At 40.1% G+C, this 12384-nt stretch overlaps 1 protein-coding gene across 1 annotated transcript; it reads left to right on the forward strand.

Moving 5' to 3' along the window:
* Nucleotides 1-10656: 10656 nt before the first annotated feature.
* LOC146570588 (E3 SUMO-protein ligase ZBED1-like) lies at nt 10657-12145 on the forward strand. Its single transcript, XM_085279110.1, has 3 exons — nt 10657-10798; nt 10975-11227; nt 11397-12145. The coding sequence occupies exons 1-3, from the start codon at nt 10665-10667 to the stop codon at nt 11811-11813; spliced, it is 804 nt and encodes a 267-aa protein (XP_085135236.1). The 5' UTR covers nt 10657-10664; the 3' UTR covers nt 11814-12145.
* The last annotated feature ends 239 nt before the right edge of the window (nt 12146-12384 follow it).

The following is a 12384-nucleotide window of genomic DNA, read 5'->3' on the forward strand; positions in this document are numbered from 1 at the left end:
AAACGAAAAAATTTCAACCTGGTTAAATCAAATCAAATCAAATCAAATCACTTTTATTGTCACATCACATGTGCAGGTACATTGGTACAGCACATGCGAGTGAAATTCTTGTGTGCGAGCTTCACAAGCAACAGAGTTGTGCAAAATACAATAACATAAACAGGCAAAATATACGAATGGCTAAATCTGAAACTAATAAATATATGTACAATATATAATAGTATATGCAAAATAAATAAATAAATAAATAAATTTCTGGATGTGTATACTAAATGTTTTTCTACATGTGTGTGTGTGTGTGTGTGTGTGTGTATACACATATTTTACAAATTAAATAGAGTCAATAAATAAAATATATAAAAATATACAGAGTTGAGACATGTGCAAAACAGTGGCATTACTGTACAGTATGGAGTGCATAATGTTAAAGTTCCAGTAGTGAAGGTGAGGTGTCTATGACGTGTTCAGCAGTCTGATGGCCTGGTGGAAGAAGCTGTCTCTCAGTCTGCTGGTACGGGACCGGATGCTGCAGAACCTCCTTCCTGAGGGAAGTAGTCTGAACAGTTTATGGCTGGGGTGACTGGAGTCCTTGATGATCCTCCCCGCTTTCCTCAGGCACCGCTTCCTGTAGATGTCTTGGAGGGAGGTAAGCTCACCTCCAATTATCCGTTCAGAGCACCACACTACTCGCTGGAGAGCTTTGCGGTTGTAGGCGGTGCTGTTGCCATACCAGGTGGTGATGCATCCAGTGAGGATGCTCTCAATGGCACAGTGATAGAAGGTCCTGAGGATGCGGGGGCTCATGCCAAATCTTTTCAGTCTCCTGAGAAAGAAGAGGCGCTGCTGCGCCTTCTTCACTGTTTTGTTTGTGTGTACTGACCACGTAAGATCCTCAGCCAGATGCACACCAAGGAACCGGAAGCTGCTCACTCTCTCCACAGCAGCGCCGTTGATGGTGATGGGGGTGTGTACTTCTCTGCACCTCCAGAAGTCCACTATCAACTCCTTTGTCTTTGCGACGTTGAGGGTGAGATGGTTGTCTTGACACCAGTGGGTCAGGGCGCTGACCTCCTCCCTGTAAGCCGTCTCATCACCGTTGGTGATAAGACCCACCACTGTAGTGTCGTCCGCAAACTTCACAATGATGTTGGAGTTGTTAGTGGCTGTGCAGTCGTAGGTGTAGAGTGAGTACAGGAGAGGGCTCAGTACACACCCCTGTGGAGCACCAGTGTTCAGTGTGATGGGGGATGAGGTGATGCTGCCCAGTCTGACCACTTGGCGTCTGTCAGACAGGAAGGATCCAGCTGCAGAGGGAGCTGCTCAGTCCTAGATCCTGCAGTTTCCTGTCCAGCTTCGAGGGAACGATGGTATTGAATGCTGAGCTGTAATCTACAAACAGCATCCTCACATACGTGTCTCTCTTCTCCAGGTGTGACAGGGCAGTATGTAGTGTCAGGGCTATGGCATCATCAGTGGACCTGTTGTGGCGGTATGCGAACTGTAGAGGGTCCAGTGAGTCGGGTAGTGCAGAGCAGATGAAGTCCCTGACTAGCTTCTCGAAGCATTTGCTCACGATGGGGGTCAGGGCTACAGGTCGCCAGTCGTTCAATGAGGAGATGGTGGAGGATTTTGGTACAGGGACGATGGTGGCCATTTTGAAGCAGGCTGGGACTACAGACAGAGAGAGGGAAAGGTTGAAGATGTGCGTGAACACTCCAGCCAGCTGAGCCGCGCATGACTTGAGGACGCGGCCGGGAATCCCGTCCGGACCAGTAGCTTTGCGTGCGTTCACCTTCCTGAAGCACTTCCGCACATCCTCCTCAGACACAGTGTGCGCACTGATGTCATCCGTGGTGCGCACACTGTCCAGTCTCATGGTGTTCGCTGTGTCGAATCTAGCGTAGAATACGTTTAGATCCTCACACAGAGAGGCCGTGGTCTGCGGTGTGCTGGTTTTCCCTTTAAAGTCTGCGATCGTGTTTAGTCCCTGCCACATACTCCGAGGGTTGTCAAACTGTTGCTCCACCCTGTCCCTGTACTCACGTTTGGCTGCTTTGATCGTCTAATGTGCGTGTTTGTAGTCCGATGTGTTCGCGGAGGCAAAGGCGGTGCTCCGTGCCGCGCGAACATCTCCGTTAATCCAGGGTTTTTGATTTGGGAAGGATTTAACTGTTCTGGATGGGACGACATCTTCCACGCATTTCCTGATGAATCCACAGACTGAGTCTGTGTACTCATCAATGTCCCTAGCAGCCACGTGAAACATTTCCCAGTCCGCGTGATCAAAACAGTCCCGCAGCGCAGACTCCGATTGGTTACAAGCAAATAAGTTGATTAATTAAAATAAACAAAGTGGTTAAAGAAAAACAGGAAAATATAAAATAACAAAAAATAAAAATAAATGAATAAAAACCCACATGTAATGAATAAATCCATAGGCTATCAAATTGTGGACAAAGTTTGGGTGTCGTATAGATGTCCAGAATTGGTCATGGACCAACAGACTCAATGTAGACATGACCAACGCCTAGTTGACGCCCAAAGTTTAGTGGGATGTAACCTCCACTAACATCATCTTTCTTTCTTTGTTTATTTTGACATTAAAGGTTAGTTAACTTACCTTGCAGTGCTAAATGAGAAAAAGCAGAGAATCCCCAAACCCAAAAGTTATGTGCTTGGAATGGAAGGATATAGATGTGTGTGTGTGTGTGTGTGTGTGTGTGTGTGTGTGTGTGTGTGTGTGTGTGCCTTCCTTTTATGGTTGCGAGCACACTTGAAATCAGTAATGGGCCTGCTCAGTTTGACTTACTCTACCTGATTAGACCTCTGCTTAGGTTGGAGGTGAATTGTGCTATGCAGGGGATAATGTTAGCTCACCAAATGGCAAGAATCAAAAATGATGTTGTAAAAGTCAATTGCTCTGATGTGTCAGTGTAAGACAGGAAGAGTAGGGTGTCACTCAAATTCAAATTCAAATTCAAATTTTTATTTGTCACGTACACAGTCATACACAGTACGATATGCAGTGAAATGCTTAGGCAACTGCTCGTGACCTAAAGAAAAAAAAAGGAAAAGGCTATGAATAAGATAGGAAATAAATATGAAAAATTAAAAAGTGTAAATTTAACTAGGAAGGAATAAAATATAAAAAATTAAGGTTAAAAATGAAATAACTGTACAACACAAATTAGAATGAAGGGTAAATTTAACTGGGAAAAAATAAGATAAAATATATAAATTAAAGTTGAAAATAAAATAACTGTACAACAATGCACAGTATAGAACTATATAAGAATGTATGAAGAAATATAAATAAATATATATATATATATATATATACACACACACAATAACAGCAGCTGTACAAGTATTAACTGGAAATGAAGAATATAGTGACCAGTGTTGTGCAATCCACAGCCTGCACCCTCACCCTCAATTTTGAAAAGTGCTGAAATCAGCTCTGTGGAAACATCTTTGTGAATTGAGCATAGTGGTGTAGCTTCTTCAAGGTAAAACAATAGCAGGAAAAAATAAAAGAGATGAATGTATATGCAAGGGTTCAGTGGTATTTCAACAAATACTAGTGACTATAGATTAGAATTCTTGGATTAAAAAAACATTTCCTGCTGATATTTTGTTTGAATGGAGTGTCTAAAATCAGAAGGAAGGTGTTTATTTCAAATGAGACGGCACAGAAGAAAAAGAACAAAAGAACAAAACAAAACACTGGGGACATTTCTAAACTGTAACCCTAAACAAAAATAGATTTAATTACTCTGCTTGTTAAATCATCTCTTTGAAAGGTAGAGTTGTCCCTGACCTCAGTGTCTTCGCAGTTTTTATTTGGTCAGAATAAAATAACCAGTGTCGGGGAAACTACTTTGAAAGAATAGTTTTGAAGTACCAGTTTATTCACACTGGAAGAAGATTTAATGGTAAATGGACTGGCTCTTATATAGCGCTTTTCTACTCTGTCTGAGCACTCAAAGCGCTTTATACAACTAATTCATTCACCCAATCACACCCATTCACACAAGCACTTCTAAGCTTAAGTGCTTATCTAATGTATCTAACATTCATACACATTCACGAGCAACACGGGGTTAGTATCTTGCCCAAGGATATTTTGGCATGCATAAATATAAATATAATAAAACATTCATTGCTTAAAGTGCCCAAATATAACAAACAACACCAAGAAAAATACAATTTAGTTCAATTTTATTTTATTTATAAAACACCAAATCATAAAAACAGTTGCCTCAAGATGCTTTATACTGTGAGCTAAAGACCCTACAATAATACAGAAAAAACAGAAGAAAACCCCAACAATCAGATGAACCTCTATCAGCAAATGTTTTGATGTTTTCACAACAGTTGGAAGGAAAACCAGAAAGAACCAGGCTCAGAGATGGATGGCTCACCTGAGCAATGACACATACGGTTGTATGCGGTGCTGAATGGCTAATGGAAACAGAAAAAAAGGTGTGACAGCTGTCATAGAGGGGTACAACTAAAGAATAGAAGCAATGAAAAAACAGCAATTAACATGACAAAATAACTAAAAACTTGCCATACAGCTCATCGACAACTTTTATGTTTTCATGTGGTAGTGACCCATCCTTGTTAAACTGCATAATAATACTGGAGTTGTTGCATTTCATGAAATGTTGTAATATGGGAGGGGGGGGGGCACATTGCATTGTACACAACTTCAGTGTGGCTAATGAGGCCAAGATGCTGTTTCACACATGCTTGCTAAGACACACAGCGGAACATACAGGGCTCTTGATGTCACTTACATAAATCACATTTCTCCAGGTCTGGATTTAAGACTTGAGCAGATTCTAAAATCCATTTTGATTTCCAAGGTGGCATGAGGTAATAAATCATTAAGCACACTCCCTTATGCATCCTTTTAAAGAGCAGAGAACACCAGCTCGTAAATCTCCCATGACTTTGCCTCCTCCCCGAAGTCTTGGGGGAAAAAACAAAACCTTACACATTTTCTAGCACATTTCACTCTGGCATTTTTAGCCTTTTGATGTCTGAGGAACACTTGTGTTATAGGACAATTCAAACAAGACCACAAACCATGGAACAGCTTTTACTGTCAGTGCCCTTTGATTCTGCTCATCTGACTCATATCGTATAACACTGCATACAGTAAGCCTTTGAAGGTTTGAAAAGGGAGCTGCTGCACCCCTCTAAGCACACAGCAATACAAAATGTAAGACTGATTTGATGAGCAGAGAGAAAATAGCTGTTTTCAACAGTCACTGCAGTGAGCTGAGACATGCTGCCGAAATAGAAGTATTTCAATTTAAGGAAACTGTTTGTCACACACCATACCAAAAATAAGAAATATGCCTTTACATTAACAGAAATTCATGCCCAGGCTCAACTTAACATAAAGCCAACAAAGACTACAATAAAAACTTTAGCCTAAACTACATTAAGCATGACAGCACCCTGTTTTGTATTAATTGTTCTGGTAGTGTTGTAATATTATTGGGGCTATTTTCTTAGATGTTGGGGCATTAGACTAACTGAGCACCGTTTAAAAGCTACTGCTGTATTGTTGCTGACCAAGTCCATCCCTTCATAACCACAGTATATCCATCTTTTCAAGACTGCTTCCAACAAGACAACACACCATGTCGCAAAGCTTAAATCATTTCAAACTATTTTACTGAACATGACAGGGAGTTTACTGTTCTCTGGCCTCCACAGTTACCAGATCCCAATCTGGCTTTACACAGGGCACCCTTGAGATGTGATGGAATGAGAGATTAGAATAATGGATATACATCTGAAAAATCTGTGCAACTGTGTGATGCTGTCATGTTAATATGAACCAAAATCTCTAAGGAATGTTTACAGTTCCTTTTTGATTCTATGTCACAAATACTGAAGGCAACAGGGCGTCCAACCCAGTACTAGTAGGGTGTAAGTAATGGAGTGGCTTGTGAGTGAATGTACTAGGCTTCGGGATGGATTTGTTCTTAAATTATTGACAGCCGGACTTATTATTTTTATTTCTTAAAGATTGTTAAAAAAAAAAAAAACACCTTTTTTGCATATGTTTAGAGTACTTTCTGATTTGTAAAGTAATAAAAAAAGCACTGTAAAGTTTTAAAACCTTTGACTCTAATGTGGCAGCAAAATAAAACAAAGTTAAATGCCTTACCCAGTGTTTGGATTTCTACTTTAAAATGCAAATTGATGCATATTTAAAATAGATATTGCTTCAATTGCATATTTAAACAAAAAAGTTCATACAAATATTTAACTGGGCACCTGATGATTAGCTTTACCTCTAGTGCTTTTCTCAAATCCCCTTTTTCAGAGAGGGGTTAGTATTCTTTGAGGGAAGAAGTGGGGAAGAAGTATAACATACATAAACGTATTAATATTCTTTTCTTCTATTCTATCACAGAAATATCTGTAAGCTCACTGAACCATAAGACGAAGTTACATATGCTATAAACACTAATCATACTGACTGATATCATGACAGATTGTTGGCTTTTAACAAGCTATTTTAATTTTACGAAATTATTTTCCTGTAAAACTTTGCTACCCTGACCCTGACATGACACATACACACACGGACAGAATTCTCATTTTCAATTTTAGTTGATGTTTGTTTACATGCTGTCCAGAGTTCATCGTTCTGGTCAGCTCTCTCTCCTCCTGAGCCCACCTCTGGTCCACAGTCCGCTTTCAGCCCGTGATTAGTATGATGAAAATCAGCTGTGTCGGCCAGCATCCCCTGACATTTTGCCTCCAACAATGCCCCTGGTAGAACCAGGGCCAGCCCTTTACTCCCATGGGCCACCCCGGAACCGGCGATGATGGTCTTCTGGGGAGACCCAATCCAGGATGGCCCTGCGGACATCTGCGTAGCGGCCCCTCAACACTTGCTGCCGTCTGGGCCTCTCCTGACAAGAAGGTTCAGGGGACAGTTTCAGGAGAGGCTGGCCGACACACCTGATTTTCATCATACTAATCACACTTTATCCTATTGCAGTAGAATTGTAGTAACAAAGTGTTACAGTGACCCCCAACTTACCAGCCCGACACGTTCATACTCCACTAGCAACACTTGAATAAATACACTAACGTAGGACAAAACAAAATTGCATGGATGTACCCTGCTGTTCTTTGGTACAGTTAGAAGAGTTTAGGAAGAATACCATCATTATTGACTTGTTTTCCACTTTTACTTGTGTACAGTGCAAGCTCTCATCACACACAGGCAAAAACTGAAGAACTGAGGGCATTTATCTGCACTGACTTGTACATGTTTCAACAGAGTGCTAGGGCATGTTCTTCCAAAAATGCAGAACGCTTAAAAAGTGAGATACTCTGAGTGACCAATAAATTCTTTAGACTCAGTCTTCATGACCTATTTTCCTTACTTCACCTACTGGCCTAATTATGTTCAGACCTTGTGATAAAACTATACACTATAATGCACTGTCATAATTTAACCCTATGACTTCAGTCCTGTAATAGCTCACATATTAAGAGAATTTAGCAGATAGTGGAAAATAATAACAACAACAAAAAAAAAGTACAGTAAGTAGCTACAATTTTGGGTTAACTCTATCTTCATGCTGCTTTCAATTGCACAACAGATAAGGGATCTCACAATGTAAGAATTTCAAACTCAATACCAATACCTAGGGAAATACTCAGTGTTTCTGGGAAATAATTCATAACTAAATGAACTAATGTTGTTATTTATATGGAGACTGGAACATTAATGGTTCATGCAAATTTATCCAGTTACAGCCCTAATTGTTTCCTGTGCTTCTGGTGACTAGGAACCATATTTTTGAGAGATCAAAGATAGTTTATAAAGGACCCTGCTGCTGTTTCTTACTAGTTGCTGTTAGTTTGTTAGTTCTAGACAGCTTTAGAAAGGAAATGTAACCATTTTTTTTTAGAAACAAATAATTGTGTTATACTATTAAATTATTGCTGTCTATTAACATTACAGACAGACAGAAATTATAGCCTTTGCTAGATGCTACATTAATTGTAATAATGTGCAATGCACATGATCGCTAACTTGGGTAATAGCTAATAGTTAAGCAGCTAATAATAATGTTTGCACTACTGACCTCACGAAAGCTGTCATAAAGGCTTAAGTGTCAGTCCATAAGAACATTTGCTAAATGTGCTGTTCTGTCTGAAGTTAGCTGGACCAGCCATTACTTTTGGTATCAATATTGTTGCAAATGAGTTCCTAATCTAATAGTAATTTTAATATTGATTAGTATTCCAGTATCCTTTTCTTTGACAACATTTTCTTTGTTATATTTGCTGCATGCTACCTATAGTACTGGAAAAAACAAGCAAACAAACAAACAAACGAAAACGTAATAAGTAATGTCGAGCTTTCAAAATTTTGGCAACAAAAAGTGTCAGTTCTGGTGAAATCCATAATGTAAATATTTCACTTTCTAGTTCATGTTTTGTTATTAGTCACTCTTCAGAAAAAAAATGTTGGGGGTACAGAATAAATAAGATTTTGCTATGTTGCTATCATTGCTGTTTTCAGTATCAGACTAATATGTTTGCATAGATCTGTCATGAGCTGCATATGAGGGTCTTGAAAGATCATGTGTCACACAAATAGTCATATATTGCCAAAGTGTAATTTATATGTGTATTATTTATTACTTTTGTCATTGTTTTCACCCATTGGCTGAGATGAATAGGTATGATTTTGAAAACAAATTCAGTAGAATTATTGTTTATAAGCATGTAGACTAAACAAGGTTTGCTTTTGGAGATCACTTTAATGTCTGTCATTTCCTTCAACATCTCCAATCTTAGCAAGTACAATCTGGAACAATTGTAAAGAAAATATAAGCTGGTTGTAGTAGTCTTCTAGCAAAAATATAAGAGCAGAGTGCCTGCACACCTTAATTATTCACAGCAGGGAAGCTTTGTCTAGCACAGAGGACAAAGGCACAAGAACTAATCAGAGGGTGACAGTTACCAGAGGACCCCATGGGAATCAGTATCCCTGATTTTGATTTTTCTTTCAGGCCACTTCTATGAAAAGTGTAACCTTTTGAAAAGGATTTAATGGGGTTTTGCTTTTGGGGGGATACTCATCTTGCAACATGACATTTACTGCACCTTTCTACCTTTTAATAAAAGGTATTCACAAACAAAGCAGTTTACCTCTTTTATGTGCTCATAGCGGAAACAATGATGGAACAACACAGTGTGACAAAATGAAAGAACACAATACATGGTTCAACTAGGAGGCATAACCTCATACCAAACTGAATTATATATTTTTAGCTATTTTGTCTTTGATACAATGTCAGCATTTTTTTTAAATATAGACAGGCTTGGAAACTAGTAAGATATATATGATATATCTTCTGTGTGTGAATGCGGTTTTGTTGTATTCTACATAGGGGTGTCAAATTATCGCGTTAATTGCGATTAATTAATTACAATGCTATTTAGCGCGTTATGTTTTTTAATCTCGTTAATCTAATTTTTAATCTCTTGACGTCATTGATTTTGTGTGAGAGTTGCTATGTTATAAAATCCGTTTTTATGTGCTGGGCTCCTTGTGCTTGACTTGTTGGGGGTGGAGTCACGTCGTGAGGTCAAGGTGAGAAGTGGTGATTAGCTTACAGTGTGGATATGGAGGCGCATCTGAGAGTTGTTGGCCCAATGAACGGGAAATTTGTATTTCATAAACGCCCCGACGGCACCATTGACAAAGGTAAAGTGGTCTGCCTAGAGTGTAAGAAGGAGTTTGCTTACCACCGAAGCAGCTCAAGTTTGGCCTATCACCTCAACGCAAAGCACCCAGCCGCGAGTGCAGCAACAGCTAGCAGTGAAGACGTTAGCAATATAGCAAGCCAGAGCAAAGCTTTTCGCCAAACAAAACTAGAGAATACCCCTCGTATGAGCAAGTCTGCGACCGACAGGCTGACTAATGTTATTGCCAAGTGGATAGCGATGAACTGTAGGCCGATAAATATAGTAGAGGACGAAGGATTGACAGAGGTGTTGCAAATTGCGTCCAATGACCCGTCATACAAGCCGCCGTGCAGGACTACAGTAACGACCAAAATCAGCAAAATGTACGACGACGAAAAGAAAAACAAACTTGAGATTTTGGCGGAGGATTCTCCCAACTGTGTTGCTATAACCGGAGATCACTGGACCTCAGCTGGCAACCACAGCTATTTTGGGGTGACTGGACACTTTATTGATAGTGAGTGGAACCTCAACTCATTTGCACTGACCGTCATGAGAACAGAAACCAGGCACTTTGCTGATAAATGCGCCGAACAGTTCCTCAAGGTAGCAAATGACTGGGGTATTGAAAACAAGATATCCACCATTGGCACAGACAGCGCAGCAAACATGCTGGCTGCTATGAGAGCACTTCCATATGAGCACATCGCCTGCAATGCTCACATTCTCCAGAGGACCATCACGGTATGTCTCGATAGCAGTGGTTTTGTCGGTGTACTGGCAAAGTGCCGCAAGATTGTTGGTCATTTTAAACAAAGCCCTGCGAGTACCACAGAACTTAACCAACAACAAGTAGCACTCGGAAAGAAGAGCGATCAACTTATACAGGATGTACCCACCAGGTGGACTCGACTCTCGCAATGGTCTCACGCCTCCTATGTAACCGAGAGGCTGTCCAGGCTACGTTGGACCAACAGAACCACAGGTTGGTCTTGCCAACCGAAGCTGAGTGGGCGAAACTGCAGAGGCTGGAGCTCCTGCTTGAACCATGCAAGTAAGTTCAAATAAACACCTTCCCATTTTAATTATATAAACTACTGTTACATGTGTAAAATCAAAATTAATGAACATAACAAGGAACTTTTAAGGACAATTAAATTGGAAATCATTTACACTTTGATTTAAATGAATCCAGCTAGGTTTATTTAGCAAACCTCTCCACCTCTGCAGGTATGTGACAGAGCTGCTGGGTGGTGAGGCCTACGTCTCTTGCTCTGTAGTGCTACCTGCTTTTCGCCATCTGTACCGTGTCATGGACATTACTGATGATGATCCTGCCTACGTGGTGAAGTTCAAGAATGCCTTCCAGAAGGATCTGGCAGCACGACGAGCTAATGGCAACGAGATATGGTTCGAGGTGGCCACAGCATTGGATCCACGGTTTAAGGATTTGAAATGTCTTCCAAGAGAAAAGAGGGAACAGGTAGGACAATAAGGTTAAGCTGGACTAATGAGTCCAATTCATTATCAAATCAAACTTTTATTTATTATATGGAACACAAAGTTCTTTACAAGATTAAATAAAATTAAAAAAAAGCACTTAGTTTTAATCACAATCATTCATTCATTCATTCATTCATTCATTCATTCAGGTGTGGACCATTCTGGAGAATATGCTCCAGGCAGCAGAGCCCAGAAGAGCAGATAGTCTCCAGCCCTCCACAGAGGATGATGGACCAGCTCAGAAGAAGAGGAGGAGCGAACTCCTTCTGGGGTCTGACTCTGACTCAGAAGATGGAATTGAGTCTGGAGAGCTGCAGCGCTACAGAGCAGAACCCAGCATCAGTATTGATGACTGTCCCCTGCAGTGGTGGTATGCTCACTCAGGAGTCTATGAAAAGCTGTCAGTCCTAGCACAAAAGTACCTGGCCTCCCCAGCTACCTCTGTACCCTGTGAGAGACTCTTTAGCCTTGCAGGCCACATAGTGCAAAAGAAAAGGGCAGCCTTGCTTCCAGAAAATGTTACCAGGCTGGTGTGTCTTAGCGACTGGCTGAGGAAGAAGAAATGAGACACATGTGGTCAGCATAGCTGCTGTGTCATTTGTAGCCTACTAGAATAGATTGCTTGATGTTCAGCACTTTTTTTTGTGATGGAAGAATACTTTGATGTGCTAACTTGCAGCACTGCAATGTCAGTTTTATTTTTCATTATCTGAAGCAGAGGAATTTCAGTGCTGGATTGCTCAGAAAAGAGCAACTCTGATGTGCTAACTTGCAGCACTTAATTTATTTGATTTTATTTGTATTTATTTTTCCACTTATTTTACAAAAGAATACAACAGTATGTAAATGGTTGCATCTGTTTAACGTTTGTTAAACAATAAATGACTTTATAAAGTCACTTTCTTTGTTATATCAGTCTTTTGGTCTGCCACAATAAGTTGAGGGCTTTCCTCAGCTGAGCACATGTAAATGAAAGAAAAACGCATTGATTTATTATATATAAAAAAAAGTCTTTCATGGTTATACAGTATCTAATGCTGAATAAAGAATAAATATAAACATTGCACTTTTAATCAAAGTCTATTTATACCAGTTTTATAAAATGCTATGAGTATCCTGCTCTCCTTGTGTGTGCCC

This window comes from Mchenga conophoros, linkage group LG7 (assembly GCF_057382185.1).
Source record: "Mchenga conophoros isolate Kocher_MC1m ecotype Shallow Benthic linkage group LG7, M_conophoros_male_GT1.1, whole genome shotgun sequence".
NCBI lineage: Eukaryota > Metazoa > Chordata > Actinopteri > Cichliformes > Cichlidae > Mchenga > Mchenga conophoros.